This window comes from Cryphonectria parasitica (assembly GCF_011745365.1).
Source record: "Cryphonectria parasitica EP155 unplaced genomic scaffold M406scaffold_4, whole genome shotgun sequence".
In the NCBI taxonomy this organism is placed as follows: Eukaryota; Fungi; Ascomycota; class Sordariomycetes; order Diaporthales; family Cryphonectriaceae; genus Cryphonectria; species Cryphonectria parasitica.
Genome location: NW_024468912.1, coordinates 405,106 through 421,445, shown reverse-complemented (window position 1 = coordinate 421,445; position 16,340 = coordinate 405,106). Strand labels below are relative to the sequence as shown.

The 16,340-nt window shown below is 53.0% G+C and overlaps 5 protein-coding genes across 5 annotated transcripts; 4 read left to right on the top strand and 1 right to left on the bottom strand.

Moving 5' to 3' along the window:
- The first annotated feature begins 784 nt into the window (after window positions 1-784).
- On the top strand, window positions 785-1,626 carry M406DRAFT_321913 (uncharacterized protein). The gene is made up of 4 exons (XM_040919571.1): window positions 785-993; window positions 1,064-1,117; window positions 1,206-1,259; window positions 1,336-1,626. The coding sequence occupies exons 1-4, from the start codon at window positions 817-819 to the stop codon at window positions 1,405-1,407; spliced, it is 357 nt and encodes a 118-aa protein (XP_040776318.1). The 5' UTR covers window positions 785-816; the 3' UTR covers window positions 1,408-1,626.
- Window positions 1,627-3,031: 1,405 nt separating this feature from the next.
- On the top strand, window positions 3,032-5,387 carry M406DRAFT_345828 (heterokaryon incompatibility Het-C; the record flags this gene model as incomplete). Its single annotated transcript, XM_040922122.1, has 3 exons — window positions 3,032-3,937; window positions 4,004-5,024; window positions 5,082-5,387. The coding sequence occupies 3 exons, from the start codon at window positions 3,032-3,034 to the stop codon at window positions 5,168-5,170; spliced, it is 2,016 nt and encodes a 671-aa protein (XP_040776317.1). The 3' UTR covers window positions 5,171-5,387.
- Window positions 5,388-7,983: 2,596 nt separating this feature from the next.
- On the bottom strand, window positions 7,984-9,363 carry M406DRAFT_338835 (NAD(P)-binding protein; the record flags this gene model as incomplete). The annotated part of the gene is made up of 2 exons (XM_040921393.1): window positions 7,984-8,756; window positions 9,351-9,363. The coding sequence occupies 2 exons, from the start codon at window positions 9,361-9,363 to the stop codon at window positions 7,984-7,986; spliced, it is 786 nt and encodes a 261-aa protein (XP_040776316.1).
- Window positions 9,364-11,845: 2,482 nt separating this feature from the next.
- Window positions 11,846-12,730, top strand: M406DRAFT_321903 (uncharacterized protein). The gene has a single exon (XM_040919570.1). It carries the CDS (start codon window positions 12,046-12,048, stop codon window positions 12,439-12,441), a length of 396 nt encoding a protein of 131 aa, XP_040776315.1. The 5' UTR covers window positions 11,846-12,045; the 3' UTR covers window positions 12,442-12,730.
- Window positions 12,731-13,859: 1,129 nt separating this feature from the next.
- M406DRAFT_67809 (uncharacterized protein) lies at window positions 13,860-16,001 on the top strand (the record flags this gene model as incomplete). Its single annotated transcript, XM_040925098.1, has 2 exons — window positions 13,860-14,039; window positions 14,124-16,001. The coding sequence occupies 2 exons, from the start codon at window positions 13,860-13,862 to the stop codon at window positions 15,999-16,001; spliced, it is 2,058 nt and encodes a 685-aa protein (XP_040776314.1).
- Window positions 16,002-16,340: the final 339 nt, after the last annotated feature.

Sequence of the window (16,340 nt, the reverse complement as noted above, 5' to 3'; positions counted from 1 at the left end):
TCGCATGGGGCTTGAGGGCACAGCCAGCAGCAGACCGCCCCCTCTCGCCTGTTTTAAGCTTAATGTATTCACCCAGATGCGGACTGCGCGAGCCGAGCACCGTGTCTTGATGGTTGCTTGCAGGATTGGTGTCTAGCGGCAGGCCATTTTCCCCACAGAACAGGGTTGAATACGAGGCCAAGCTGCCGATCTCACGGCTCGATGGTACCCTTCAGTGCCTTTTGGCCCCCTTAGGGGAAACACAAACATCGGAGTTCTTTGGGTAGAATGGCATGTTGAACACTCGCTACGCGGCCAGGTGACCTTTAGAACTAGTCAACAATGGCAGGAGAAGCTTGGTTTGGGCTGGACCATGATGTTGTAGTGCTCACTTGGCCGATGCGCTGGTACGAGTTTTGGCTCCTTCACAGGAATCCTCATGACGTCTTGGTACCTAAGGCAAGGGGGGGGGAGGGGGACTTTTACCGAGTTGCCCTCACGTCCTGTGCGGATATTACTCAATATGCATGGGAAAGGTTAAAAAAAATTGAAGACAAAAGTGAGACAGCCTGGGCGCCTATACGTCGTCCCTACGTCGTCCAGGCCATCGTGGTGTGAGGTTGAATGTATATAAAAGGAGGCACACCCAGCCTATGGATGAGTGTTTGGTTTGGCTCTTCTCTATCCTGCCACAACACCATAGTGGACGATACCAAGACCTCGTTAAATATATATCACCTGCCTTCCAAAATGCTTTCCATCAAGCTTCTGATCCCCTCCCTTCTGTCTGCCCTTGCCGTCGCGGCCCCGTCGCGGCCCAGGGCCGATGCCATCTCCATGATGGCCGACGCGGAGACATGGACCATCACGTCTCTGGTACGCACCTGCGATGCGGCAGACACCAGCTGCACCTGGTCGTTCGGCATCAACAACGGCACGGGCACCACGCCTTGTGTTGAGACTGTGACCGGATCACCGGCCTCTGAGACCAACGGGGGACCCGCGACTTGTGGTGTAAGAAATTCCACCGAGCGATGTGATGATCATGATAATAGATTGGTGATTATTCTAACGAATCTCATAGGTGTACACTGTGACCTCTGGATGGAGCGGCCAGTTTGGCCCTGGAAACGGCTTCGTACGTCACTTACTCCCCTGAGTCTCACCGAGGAGGCGTGCCAAGGCGGAGGAAGAGAGGAAACATTGACTGACCCATAACCCTGTAGACAACCTTTGCGGTGGTCAACTACGCCGCCAATCTTATTGTATACCCGGCATATGTGAGTAATCTAACCCTTTAGGACTCCGAAACAGGGCTTTCATTGGCCTATGCAGCAGGTTTCTAACACTGGGCAGACCGACAAGCAGGTTCAGAACGGTACTGTTGTGACACCGGACCAGAGCTACACCCCTCAGGCACTGCCTTAGAAGCATGACAACCCCCCTCCCTTCTTCTTTTGGAATCAAAATGAGCTTGCCAGGGTGCGCCATGATGTGCGGTCAAAGTAGCTTAAGGGTAATGACGGTCGAGATATGGCATCAGGCAAAGTTTGAGGATATCGCGTCAAAAGCACAGTCACAAATTGGTCTAAATGTTTTATGAATAATCAGAAATATATTTGATAATTCCAATATGCAGATGCTCTTGCTCGACAATGGATCTAGAGTTTTGGCTCTAGAGCTTTCTGTGATATGTTCGCTCCATGCTTGTCCCCTCGAACGAGAATAGCTAAGCCATGGGGTACCATCCAGAGAAATTTAATCAATGCGCCTGCTCCCTCGGACTTTCCCCAAGTTCTTGTCCTAAGAGGGGTGCCCGTACTCAATACAGGCTGTGATCGACGAATGAAATGACACCGCCTCATTGTTTCAAGCATCTCGACTCAGTCCCAAGGGAGAGACGCGCCCCATCAAGACCAACGTCACTGGAGGCAGACAGTGTAATGCTTGGGAGTCATCGAGAGTTGCTCGAAGTAATAAAAGGAAAAGATCAGTGTTCTAAGTTGAGACTGAGGAAATTAAAGGGCCAGAGAGGCGGCACAAGTTGGCAGGCCGTGGCGGGGAGAGCGGCCTGTGACATACGACAGGTTTTGATTTGTCTCAGGCCAAGGTCGCTTGAGACATCATGACAACACGCCAGGGCTCTGTGGTTCTGCTTAAGGGTGTCATCTCAAATTCCAGCATGGAAAATTGAAGGTGTCCCAACTCTCAGCCTCGCCCGCAAGCCAAGCCTAACAGTCCAGACCATGCTATGATATGGCAGAAAGTTTTATGGTTGTCTCAGCAGTGCACATCTGCAAGACCCCTGCCAAGCTTGGGACCGTTGCAGTAGTTTCTGCTTGTATTGACCATCATGTTGGATCGATATCAAGTGTGATTCGTCAATCTGCAGCCTATTTGGCAGTAACTAACAGTATGATGAACTATATGGGCATGCCTATCAGGAGTGGTGGTGTTGTCCATTGCGCGTCTTTTTCGTTGACATAGCAGATGACTTACAGTCATATTATCTGATACTGAATTCACTAATTACGCATCCATGCCACCCTCCCCAGCGCATCTACTAGGCATATACAGGGACCGGATTGACATGTTTGCTCTTCGCTGTAAGTTTTCTTTTTCCCCATCAACCACCTGAAATCGGCTACTTTTTCTCTTTGCGAATTTCTGCCGAGACTTTCCTTCTCTCAATTATTGCACAATTGCATTCAATAATTACTTGAGGACTGCGTAAGCTTCTTTCTGTTGCCATGGGCTGATACTTCCAAGGAAATTGTATATGCTCAACAGCATTCGATGCCCAAATGTGAGGTATTGCACTATGGGTACACCGGCATCGTGAGGCCCGCTTCTATCCGGGCCTAAAGCTGCTAGCCACGTGCGGGCTTCCGGGTGTTTTGCTCCGGCCATTGGTCGACGTCATTTGCTTGACATGTGAACAAGAAGCCAAGGCAGGAACAATGGAAGAAAGAAAAAAATTCGACTTGAAGAGAAAAAAACCGCAGGACTTCTTCCCTCTTCAACATCACGATGGGGGATATGCAATAGCACGATGCCCTCCGCCACCTCCCTCCTTATCCTCATCTTCCTATGTCTCCTCCTAGTGCGCCCTGCCGCCGCCTTTGGCGCTGGCGAGGTTCCAGCTGGCAGCGAGTTCAAGGGCATGGTGTGGCGCCACGGTGACCTCGCTGACATCCTAAAGTACCTCCCGTCGTCGTTCCTCACGGGTTATCGCTTCACGAAGCTGCAGCGCAAGCAGGTTTACTTTGGGAATTGGCTGCGCGATTTCTCGCAGGTTATCGACACGACATGTCTGGAGAACGTCCCCGAGGCCATCCTCCGCGCCATCGTCTCGGTCTTGGCCTTTATGGAGTTTGGCTTTGCCACCGACGAATTCGACGTCACGCGGGAGAGGCTAGGCTGCTACACACACGTGGAGCACATCGATAATCCGAGTGGATACCCAGATAATGCTCAGGACATTGACGGCCGCCTGAGGGGCCCTGTCGATCCGAGGGAGCTGGAGATGGACCCGCAAACCGGCATGAAAAACTATATCGCAAATTCTGGCAAAGGTTGGGACACGGCTGCCGATTATATCAGAGATCAGCTGTCCACGTGCATCGCGCTGGGGCGGAGAGGTCGGCGGAAGCACCAGAGCGCCGCAAAGAAGGATGCGTTCCGCCATCTCGGAGCTGCGCTTCACACGCTGGAGGACTTTGCGGCGCACAGCAACTTTACCGAGCTATGTCTGCGCGAGCTGGGAGAAGAAGAAGTCTTTGCCTTTGTCGGGGACGCATGTCGGGTCAAGGTCCCGCATGGGCCCAACAAGGGAAACATGGTCGCGCCTATCGTGACAGGGACATTTGGCATGCTAGACATCTTCCACTCGTTACTTGGTGAGGCCGATGACAAGGCCGTCTTACAGTCCAAGGGCTCCCTGGGAGAGCTTGAGAGTGTGAGTGTCTTGATTAGTTTTCACCTGAGTACAGATTGTAGTCGAATGCTAACAACGATGGTTAAGAAGCTCAACTACGGCGGCATGGCCTTTGAACAGCTCTTCCAGCTCATCAAGACCGGTATCGAACAACTGAGCAAGATTCAGCCCGACCTCGACCCGCTCCTGAGCCAGCTGCAGGCTGTCGGCGAAATTTTTAAGAAGTATGCACCTGTCAACAAGAACGATGACGACGACGACGACGACGACGACGACAACAAGGAGACTAGAACAGATGAGGTCACCATCACCGATGCGAACGTGCTGTGGCAGGCGATCGAACCTGTCCTTTACCTCCACGACAGGGTCTCCAAATATCTGCATGAGGGCCTGGAAGACACCGAGGAGTCGATAGAGGACTATTCCCACGGCCAGCTCGGGGAATATACCAACCAGCTCGTGTTCAAGTACCTCGCCATCATGATTGAGTCCTCTGTCCGGGCGCTACGCAACGCCGTCAAGGCGGCACGAGATCGGGTTGACGAAGAAGCTGCGAAAGCCGACTCGGCGCAGGTTTACCTGGATGGCACCGCGTCCGATCCTAGCCACTCGGACCTGTCCAAGGACCACTTCAGCAACGTCCTCAACCAGCCAGCCGGCCTTGTCGCAACTATCACCACGAACTGGACCGTGCAGCAGGTCGTCAGGTGCTGGGACGATTCCAAGCTGGACGCTGACCGCTGCATTGACGAGATCCTCACCGTCCTACACCATCCTGCCTTCCCGAGGGAGAAAACACCAATACAGCAGTACATGTTCACTGCCATCGACAAATGGTGGAACGCCAATCCGCCTGAGGAGAAAGACCGCATTCGTGCCAAACTCACAAAGGAGAGCGTCCAGCAGCGGCAGCACGAGGACCACACGCTCACGCTCAAGGACTTTGAGGGTAAGCAGAGTGGGCCCGCAAGCTTTCCCAACTCTTGGCCCAAGGTTCGCCAGCCGCCCAAGAAAGCCTCCATATTCGCGGAATGGGCGAACGATGCGATTGCCGATTTCAACTGGGCCCTGGGGATCGTGCAGAGGGGCCGCCGTGGTGATCCATTTGGTGCGTGGTCCGAGGTGCTCGCGGCTGGGGGTTCGCCCGTGCACAACTTCGTCCTAGTTTTTGTAGCGTTGGTGTACAGCATTGCGCACGGTGTTATGTGGATTCTTTCAAAACTGCTCTGGCCCTTTGGGCCAAGGGAAGAATAGAGGGAGAGAGGGCGAGAGAGAAAGATGGAAAGAGAAATTCGGAAAGATCATCAGTATTACCAGAAGGGCAACCTATCGCTAGCATTAGGGGCGGCGTTCCCGTCATCGGCCAACTTGTTTCTCATTGCTTAGGAGTTTAGTCCTTTGTTTTCTTCATCTCAACGTGGAATAAAGAGGCACTAGAGAAGGATTCTACACATTTCCGTTTCGAGTCCCCACCACTTTTGCTAACTACATTGCCACTACTCTCCTCATGGCTTCTGTGAAATCCCCTGTGGTTCCCCGTAGCTAAGCTTAGTGGCCTGAGCACATGGCCGTCCCGTCGTTTCAAATAATCCTCTAGCCTCCGGGGCCGTTGCCGATACCAGTGTTGTGGTGTACAAATCGGCGCCGGCCAAGCAGCCTACTTGTCCCTAGAAGATTCAGCTCGGTCGGCCCACAAGGCTGGTGGGGGAAATACGAGGGGCCGGGTGTTCTAGATGCACGCGATCATTATGCTGTCAACTTGTTGGCGCCGTCTTCGCTGGGGTTGCTCGCTATCAACACAGGAGTGCGGTGTTATGGCACTTGCTACTCGCAGGAAGTCAAAGCGGGACACACTACATTTGAGATTATTGTTTCATTCGTACAAAGAGGGAGCGGGCGTATATGAGGAGAGAAAACAAGTTTTATATAACATAGATCAGAACCGCGTTTCTGTGTCAGACTGCCCACCCATCATTATTGCAATCGCACATCACTTCACGCTCTTTCATTGTTTAATTGTTATCTTTCTCTTGTGCCGGACGACCGCCTCTGGTCTTTATCTTAGTCATTCATTTCCTGCAGTGATTGTGTCTTTATCCACACTCTCTTGATATTACACCATCTTGACATTATTAGCAGTTCACCCGTCAAAAACATGCGCTCCAGCACCCCCTTTACCCTCGCCCTCTCTGGCCTGATAGGACTTGCCAGCACCGCAGCAGTCATCGAAGGCCGAGCCACGACATGCGCCAACGATGCTCTAGCAAAACTCATGGTTGCCCTGCCGGCATACGCAGCTCCCTTTTGTGCTTCGGCATTCACACTGGCAGCCAAGACGCCAACTGTGACCGCCACAGTCTCGCCCACGGTGTAAGTGTAGAAAGGATTCTCAAAGAGGGAAGAAATAGTTCCCATCGCTGACGCTATTAATTACCTTCAGGACTGTTGCCACGACCTTGGTGTCTACCAAGACCGTGACGAACTTGGCTGGCACGACGACAGTAGTGGTCAACGCCAAGCGTGATGTTGATGCCGACGCTGCCCTCGACAATGTTTCTGACCTCGAAGGCCGGACCATACTCGACTTCGCAGCCCTTGCAGCGATAGCCGGACTCAACCTGGCCTCGTCTTCCATGTCATCTGCGTGTTCTTGCTTTGTCTCCAGCTACACAGCGCCAACAACTACTGCCACTCTGCTGGGCAAGACAACCACCACAGTGGCTGTTGTGAAGGCTACGTCAGTCGTCACGACTACCGTCAAGGGCGTCACAGTGTGAGTGTTCCACCCCAATCTTCGACATCTGACCACATTTCGACAATGTTCATTTCCATTTTGCGCGTGTCTAACATACAACCTGCCAAACAGCACCATCACCAGCAAGGGAGCGAGTACAAGCACCAAGGCATCGACATCGTCTTCTGCACCACCAGCGATGAGCCTGAGCATCGTGTCGAGCATCCCGGTCACATCGTCACAGCCCATCAGCTCAGTCTCCCCATCAGTTCTCCCCAGCGTCTCTCTCGTGAGCTCTTCCTTCGTGCCCGTCACCACCCTCACCAACTCGGCAGAGATCTCCAGCATCAGCTCTCTGGTCTCTGCCATCCTGAGCAGTAGCAGCGGCGGCAGCACGACTACTCCTGTCTCCACGAGCGGCAGCAGCTCGGCTTCTCTTGTATCCAGCAGTGGTAGCAGCAAGACCATTCCTGTCTCCAGCAGTGGCAGCAGTACGGCTTCTTCTATCTCCAGCAGTGGCAGTAGCACGACTGCTCCTGTCTCCAGCAGCGCGTCCAGATCCACCTCCACATCGTCTACTACATCTACCGCCACCGCCGTCGTTACTGCTGGCGGTTGCGGTGCAGGCCTGCAGCCGTACAACTACAGCTCGTACGCGCTGCCAAGTACATACATGGGGTGCAACACGGGGAGCAGGACGGGATACAGCGCTTGCCACACAGACGTTAACGGAACGGCGATCTGCGACTCGTGTGGCAAGTGTGGAACAGGCCAGACCTGTGCGAAGGACGGGGACTGTGGGGCGGGACAGGCTTGTATTGTGAACTCGTACTGTAGCGCGGGGGCGGCAGTTTGTCTGCCGATTTTGGATACTTGCTACGTGACGAGTTCGTAGATTGAGGGCGCATTTACAGGTATTAAGGGGTTATCGTGTCTTGCTTATTGATGAGAATGGATCTGTCTTCACAACAGATGATATCATTGATGCTCGATGATGGGCTTGTGCAGAATACAGATGACTTGTGTCAAAAATCTCATGATACTTCCTTTTAATATAATTACTGATTATATTTATAAACTTGTATATGCCTGCATATAATACTGTAATCTTTGTGTCTAGTGCATCCATCTAATTCTATAATCTGATGGTATTACATCAAGGTCATTGGGGAAATAAGTCCGGTGATCTTGTTATAGCACCGATTAAAGTCCTCCCTTTTGCCGCACGGTCTTTACCTTCTTCAAACTTATATGCCATTCCATAATGTGTTCCTTTCATCAAGACACATGTCAGCAATCACAAGATTCGAGAAACCCCCCCTGAAGCCCGTGATTAACTTACTAATAAGACTGGCGAAACAAAGATATCCGCAAGCCGTGCAGCCGTGGACATGCCTCCTCGCCACAGGATAGGACCAGGCCGGCCGAGCAAGTCGTGGGCCACCCTTTTTGCATACTGCTCCGGCGTAGGGAACGAGTCGTACCTGATCCAGGTCCGCCGCTCGATCGTCTCCCGCACGGGCTGGTACAGGCTGTCTCCAGGAAGCCTGTCTCCCTCGGCGCGCGTCATGTTCGTCTTGATGCCGCCCGTCCTGATGGCAACCACGCGGACCCCAAACGGCGCCAGCTCAGCACGCAGGGTCCTGGAGAAGGCCGTCAGCGCCGCCTTGCTGGCATTGTAGACGGCGTTGAAGGCGGGCGCAAACACCTCATTGACGGACCCGATGTTGGCCACGGTTCCCTTGGCCTGGATTAGCATTGACAGGAACGCCTGCGTAACAGCGAAGGAGCCGAGGACGTTGGTGTTTACGATGCACCGCATGTCCTCGACCGGGCAGTCTGCGAACGGCAGGATGCGCGTCACGCCCGCGTTGTTGATGAGGATGTCGAGGCCGTGGTCGCCTGTGGCCTGGCGCACTGTCTCTGTTGCCTGCTTGATGGAGGCGGTGTCTGTGACGTCCATTTCGAGAGTGTGGATGCCTATTTCTTTCAGGGAGGACGTCTTGGTGAGGTCGCGCGCCGCAGCGAAGACGATCAGGCCGCGGGCATGGAATTCCCGGGCCAGGGCGTCGCCTATTCCTCCTTGGCTGCAGCCCGTGATGAGAACTGTTTTTGGGGACATTTTATATTATGATGATTATTTTGGGTACTAAGCAGGTCTGATGAGGAAAGAGAAGAATAAAACTATTCTACTGCTGGTGTGTTTGCTCTCAAGTCATTCTCATTGCTGGACGTTTTACATCCGAAACGCTTCGAGCCCCGTCAACAGGAGGCCCAAACGCGTCCAAGATGCAAAGCCTAAGTAAGTCAAAGTCGCTGCACCATTCCGTACGCTTGAAATGAATGAAAAAGTTTTGGACATGTCCAATCAATCGATCGAAAGGCTCGAGGGTCCAGCTGGTGCTTACAGTGCACTCACTTCTTGTCCCTCTTCTGTAGGTAATCTGTCCGACGACATATTCTCACACTCTGAGACATCCGCTAGAACCCTAACCCTTCACGTATTCATTGTAGAAGGCACTGTAAAGTCAAGTCGACACTGATCAAAAGCATCGAGTAGGATGCATCCTGCCACTCCTACGATAACGATGTCCCTCGGACCGGATTCATCTCCAAAATGACCTTCCCCAAGGAGCATTTGTCCGCAGCCGCACATTGCCTTCAATATACAAAAAAAAAAATCACATGCCACGGGCTCACCGGTCTCAGCCATCCGGCCGGGATACGAGGGCGGCGTTTTCCCCGGGAAGGATGGAGCTTCGCGAGTGCCCGAGCATGCCATACACACAGTTCATTCGGTAACACCTTATAAGATGCTATGGCCGGCCGATCGATCTCCAAAATTACTGGTTGTGGGGGGAAAAACGTCGACCGAAGCGAGGGCGGGGGATGGTCTAGATCAGTGCCGGCGGTGAGGTCCGGGGTCAACCACACATTAGAGACGATAGCGCACTATAGGCAGTGGTAATGAAATAGCAGCTTATAGGTATGTGGGACCCGGCGATCTATATTTCATTGTACCCGTTCCGTGGAGATCATTCCAGCTCTACTCTCCTATGTGGGAACAATTGGTCTCGACCGTTCGTCAAGGCGGTCCTGGAGATGGGATGGGGTTAAGTTTTGATCATCAGGAAGGGGAACCTCAAGCCGTCGTCTGCTCTGTGGGCATATGGCCAGGCCTGAGTTTTCAAGGCTGAGAACGGAGTATGACAAGGGACAAGAGGGAAATTCAGGGGATATGTTGGCCCAAGTGTCTCTTGCGGATACCACAACACCCTTTCCCCCTATTTCTCATTATCCATCACGCCAGTGAGTGGACGGACAAGCAAGCGCTCTTTGCTCTTTGCAAGTCGTCTGCATGTTTGTCTCACCGAGAAATCATTGCTGCCAGAGGCGAAACCTTGAGAAAAGGTCAGAGCTCGCCTCACTCGGTCAATGACCTGTTTCCGGTGCCGCCGTTTATCGATTGTGCAATGCATCCCACCGTCTCGTGTGCAAACCGGGGAACTATTGAAGGGCCCGCAACATTAACAAGAACAAAAGCCGGGCTCGATTCCTATTTTGAGGTTTTAAGCCTATCCTGACTTTTAAACATCGTATTCTGTATTGGAAGATACGAAGAAGGGGGAGGGGGTAAAGAAAGAAAAACTTGGAAGCAACATCATTGAAAGAAAAGCTGGTTACATGGTGGCATTCTTTCTTGGACCTGGATCGTGATTGCGGGTCCTTCGGCAGCAGAAGTCCGGCACTCAAGAAAGACACTGTATTTGAGGAACGGATTAATTTACGGGGTTGATCGCCAGGCGAATGCTTAGGTCATGCGGGCCGCCACTTCATGCAGAGTCAGCGTCCCCAGTGCCACTGCCACGCTGGCTGCCGTCCCTATTTTTGGAACAACCAGTGCCTTGGCTGGCAGTACAGAATTGGTCAATCCCAAAATTCACTGGCTGGCACTGAAACTGCTGGTGGCTGACTCTGGGCCCGTCTCGTTCTTCCATGTGGCAATGCATTGTAAGGTCCCAAAACCAGCGCCCTTCCTTTTCTTTTCTTTTCTTTTCTTTTTTCTTTTTTTTCTTTTGTATGGTCGCCTGATCACATCATGGAATATTACTGTACTAAGCGAACCAGTTTTCAACGGATTCGCTTGACAATGAGACCACAAGGTCTCCCGGAGATTGGAAGGTAGGGATCTCGATCAGCGGAAATTGATTTGCCTATAGCAAGCTGGGGAACCTGGTGACTGTTCACTGATTTCCAGCACTCACTGGGGCCGTTCGATGGACCGACCACAGAGCGCCTGACCTTTTGGACAATAGTGGGCACGTCCACTTATTCTTCGCCGTCAGGTTGTCCGTCAGGTTGTCAGCCGAATCAATACGCACTGCCACGACAGTGGCAATTGCTGGCAATCAGGAAGGCTGGGGAGCAGAGACACGTCAAAGATCTATTATTACTGCGTACGTACAACTATAGCACAGTATTACAAGTCGTAAGAAGTGTCTCACACCACCCACCCAAAAAATAAAAAAGGAGTGGCTTGGAATGGCAGGCAGCCTGCTGACTAGGAAGAGACAAGTTAGGAGTTGACACTGTGTGAGAGGGCTTCCCCTAGGCTTTGCTTGCCCCCTTAGACATGCCCATACACAGTATTACGTACTATGTACTGTAGTACATACTATGTCTGGTACACAGGCAGCAGATGACGACGACAGAGTTCACGACGTCGATCCCCGGGCCCATTAAAAAAAAAGGGGTTCCACATTCATGCTGATGTGGGCCAGCTGAGAGGAAGGCTGAGAGCAGAGAAGCCCCAGAAAACGCAGGGCCCATTGGCCGTGAGGAGCCGGTTCGCTTCGACCTTCCAAGGAGAAAGAACATGGTCCAAGGGTTGGACGACATTTCCCCCCCAAGGTTCACATGGCATGGGGCTATGGCTCTTATGGAAAGGCTCTCGCAACGGCCGAGGAAGAGGGTCGGAAAGGGAGGGTCCACCTGTGTACAACCTTGATCGGGGGTACGCACAAACACGAGCCCTACGACGCCAGGGGTCTGACCTTTCTTTTGATCAGACTCGTCAGGCTGCGTAAGTGAGTAGTGAGTACACACGTACACGTACGCGGCTTATATTAATATCGACAAGAGAACACTTTTTTCCTCGGGTGATTTCCCTTGGTCTCTCTCTTTTCTCTCTTCATCCCTCTCGCGGCTCGTATCAATTTAATACCAAGTTTCCTTGTGTCCAACTACATTCGCTCAAAGCCTCAACCTTGCGATAAAGAACAGCTTCTTCACACAAGTTCTCGACACACTCGCTCGTCTTCCTTAAGGAACTTCGTCCGCCCCTTTTTCAACCTTTCCCAACAACAAACTCTACCAAAAAAAAAAATAAAAAAAAATGGCCTTCAAGCAGTTCGCCGTTGCCGCCCTCCTGGCTACCTCCGCCATGGCCCAGAGCTCTGTTATCTCGGGCACGGCCCTGTCCACTGTGGTCCCCGGCCTGTCTGCCACTGGTGTCGCCACCGGTGCCGCGACCACCTTTGTCACCTCCAGCGGATCTGCTGCCACCGGCAGCGTCGGCGTCAGCGGTATCTCCAACTCCACCACTACCGCCTCTTCATCCAAGTCCACCTCGACCGCCACCTCTACGGACTCGAGCAGTGACAGCTCCACTGGCACCTCGACAGCCAGCGCTTCCTCCAGCACAAGCTCCGGCTCGGCCGCCTCCTCCAACTCTATGATGGGCGGTCTGTCGCTCGTCCTCGGTGTCGGTGCTGCCGTCGCCCTCTTCTAAATACGAGGCTGAAGGGGAGAACCCTGACACAGAGAGAAATGTGCACATGATGGGAAGGCTTTGGGAGGAAATAACATCCGGATCATCGCATGTATGATGGATTCGCCTCATAGCATGCTTAGGCGTTGGGGCAGGACTCACCACGGACAAAACACTCGAGAAGAGTGAGTCCACTTTGGAAAGGATAAATCATTTTAATTCCTGTGGCACTGGATAAAATCAACAGTGCACATGGGCATTGACATTCAATATTACCATTTAGTTATATCTTAATGGACCACCTACTTTCAAGACTTTTGATGAGCCTGAGCACCGTATTACTGCATGATGTGTTGTGACGTGGCCCAGATGGACGAAGCCCTGCTTGAGGGTTGATGCACAAAGTTTATGCATTCCATTTGCCTTGCCTGCAGACTTTCGCTTTCATACATCTTCAGGGTTGGTTGTCAGGGTTATTTTTCTTTTCAGCACTCAAATACCTGGACAAGATATTACAATGGATGGAACACAGGTCGACTCAGATGAACTGACTACTAAGAACTACAGTACAATTAAACCAGTACCGAAGCTTTTCCTTTAGTTCTTAAAGCACTGAGACACCAGAACATGGCACCTGGCACACGTCAAGGGTATCTCGCATAATCAGTTTCTAAGTGCCTTTGGTGAGGTTGGTCCTCGCCCTGAGCCACCACCTCCAACAAGGCAAAGAATTGATCATGTACAGTAAGGACTGACTTACCTCTTGTCACAGAGTAGAATGATTACTCATGGAGTTGCCTGCATGAGAGTAGCCCGCGAGGTAGACAGGTTGCTGTGCCTGCATGTGCGTGTGCCTGTGGCCACACACGTTCTTTCACGATGGATGACAAGGTGGAGAGTCCGCATTAATTTCAGTTGACTTCAACATCAACACCACAATTCTGTGATAACACAACTTTTTCTTATGCTTCTATGATCATTGTGCCCCGCTTAAATTGCTTGATCTTTGAACAGGATGGGCTGGGGCTCTTTTGCATACACTGCCCTTTGCGATTCACTCTAATGTCGTTGAGCTGACACACACACATACACGCTCCATCGACCTTGTCAACACCCTTTTGGTATCTCGCAACACGTCTCCAGAATTTAATCAAAGACAAACAGCAAATACATCTGACTGAAGAGCAGCTCAACCCTCATCAGCTTCCCTTCCTGCTTTTGTCAATTCCATCGACCTATTTTCAAAGCCATTGTGGCATCTCTGCGCTTGAACTCGCCTGCTGCTCAGCTTCCCATTGTAGCCCAGATAGTTGCGACAGGCTACGGTAAAAGAAACAAAGGTCGAAGAAAAACGGCCTTCCCATACGTACACACGCTTTTCATTTTCTGCAGAGGCCATTGCATCACCATTCATTTACTGCCCACTGATCAATCTCATGATGGCTTCTGGTATCCAAGGATACAACACCTTGCAGAAGACGGCAGTGACTCGCCAACACGTGGTGATCTATGATCTTTACGGCTTGCTTGGTGTTCCTCCCAATGTCGACCAGGCTGGCATCCACGATGCCTATGAAGGTATCATCAAGAAGCTTCAGCCTGCTCATCCCAGCAATGCTGTGAGTTGCTCCCCAGCCCATCAAGGAATTCAATCTCTAGAGAGAAAGAGAGAAAGAGGGCATACGCCATAATTGATTTGCCAGACCCAGAGAACAATGTTGACTAACGCACTCCCCGTCCTCCCTCTCTCTCGACAGATCAACGCAGCCTACGGTGTCCTGACCAACCCTCACAAGCGCGCCCAGTACGACCGCGACCGTCTCGAGTACCTCTACGCCCACTTCGCCACCCACGACGACTTCTCCAACCTCAGCGGCACCGACACCAGCGCCGACGTCCATGACGAACAGATCCAGGGTTACGCAGCAGCCCTGGCCTCACGCGTGTGCGACCCGCTGGCAGAGAAGAAGGCGCTGATCCATGCGCGCATCGCACGCACGCGTGCCGACCTCGACGACTTCAACGACAAGTCGCTGCGCCACCGCCAGGACTGGGCCACGAGCCCCAACCAGATCCTACGCATGGCAGGCAACGCGCTGCGCGAGATTGTGGTGTGTGCCGAGGGCGATCTCTGCATGCTGGAGGACGAGCTGGGTCGGCTCGAGGGCATCCTGGACCCCAAGGACCAGGACGGCCCCGCTGGTCGTGTCGCCAGTGGCACGTACGGCAGCGACATCGAGGCTGCTGCTGCTATTGCCGCGCAGCGCTTTGTCGGCAAGCTTGGGGTCAGTAAGAATGTGCAGGCTCTGAACTCGCGCATCCCCAGCATCCCTCGCTCGCCCACCGTCGCGCTCAAGCCGCGGTCTGCCTCCAAACTTGGCGTCGTGGGTGAGGACAGCGGCGGCCGTGGCGACTTGTCTTCTGAGAGCGAGAGTGAGGGCCAGGCTGAGAAATTGGTCGAGGACCGCATCAAGAACTTTCTGCTTGGCCCCATGGGTGCAGGCCATGGGCAAGGAGGTGGAGGAGGAGCCGACATGGCGGAGAAGGCCAGTGCTGTCTCCACGATCCTCACGCAGAACATGGACCATGAGCACCATCTGCTTTCCCGTTCGTACGATCACGTCCACGACCAGCGCGACATCATCGGTAGCCTGGCTCCTCACATGAAGAAATCCACACCCAACAAGGACTCTCCTTCCCCCTCGACCCTCCTCCGCTTGATACCGCCCCAGAAAGGCGATGGTATGGGCCTGGTCGAGTGGCAGACTCTTCACGGGCCTCGCAACCCCGAGGTGGCGCCTGAGAATGACCCTTTCTGGAAGACCCTCACCTTCCAGCCCTTCACGTCCGCCACTGCCGAGGAGCAGAAGAAGAACAAGACCCACGAGACTAACAACACCAACAAGCTCGGCGCCTATCCCAACTACGCCATTCATAACATGCCCACCACCATGATGCCCGACTTTGGCATGCAGGCTGCTACTGCTCCTCCCCAGGACAGCACCATCTCTCCCGAGTTCAAGCGTCCGAACCGCCCCTGGCGCACCAGCACGCCTCCACCCAAGTTCGCCGACGGCTTGTGGGCCCAGCAAGACTTGGTCAAGCCCTCGGACAGCTACGGCTTCCACGTCGCTCAGCCGGGCGAGCGGGCCACCACCGGCCTGACGCCTGGCGGTCGTGGCCTGGCGAGCCTGGAGCGGAGCGAGGGGATCAAGGAGTTCCAGCTGCGCGTGTGGACGGCTGCGAAAGAAGCACAGGCACTCGAGGCCATGGCCAAGAGAGCGGCAGCTGTGGCGGCACGCCCCGTAGAGACACCTCAGCCAGAGCGCGCCGACGGTTCATCCAAGGCGCAGCAGGACAAGAAGAACAACAAGGACGGCGACAACAACAACAAGGACAGCAGTTATTTCTCTGCTGATACTCTGGCTGCTGCCGCTGCTACTGCGGCTGCTATGGCTCGTGGAGAGGTAGGTAGTGCTGCTGACGGTGCGCACGAGGTCTTCCGTCGTGTCAAGAGCGCGAGGTTTACTGCCTCAGATGGCCACACCTTCAAGAAGCAGCTTGACGATCCTTTCACCTGAATTATACGATAATCGCTCCTTCTGAATGATCGTCTTCTCGTGAAGGAGGATGCAAACATGAGAAAAGAGGGTAGAATACAAGCTTTCAGACGGTGTGTTTGTGGTTTGTGGTACGAGACCAGCTGGTCTCCAAGGTGGCGGATCGGAAAACAGGGCCGCACCGCCTTACTAGGAGATGACCTGAGTGATAGGGATAGGAAATTAATAAACTTGATTATTGAAGTTTTCCCAACTTGCCGGTCATTTTCTTGACAGGTCAATGTATTCTCTGCCACTGGACGATGCTGATCCTAAGCCAAGTCCACATCGTATAGATGTATTCCAGGTCGTCCCCCCATT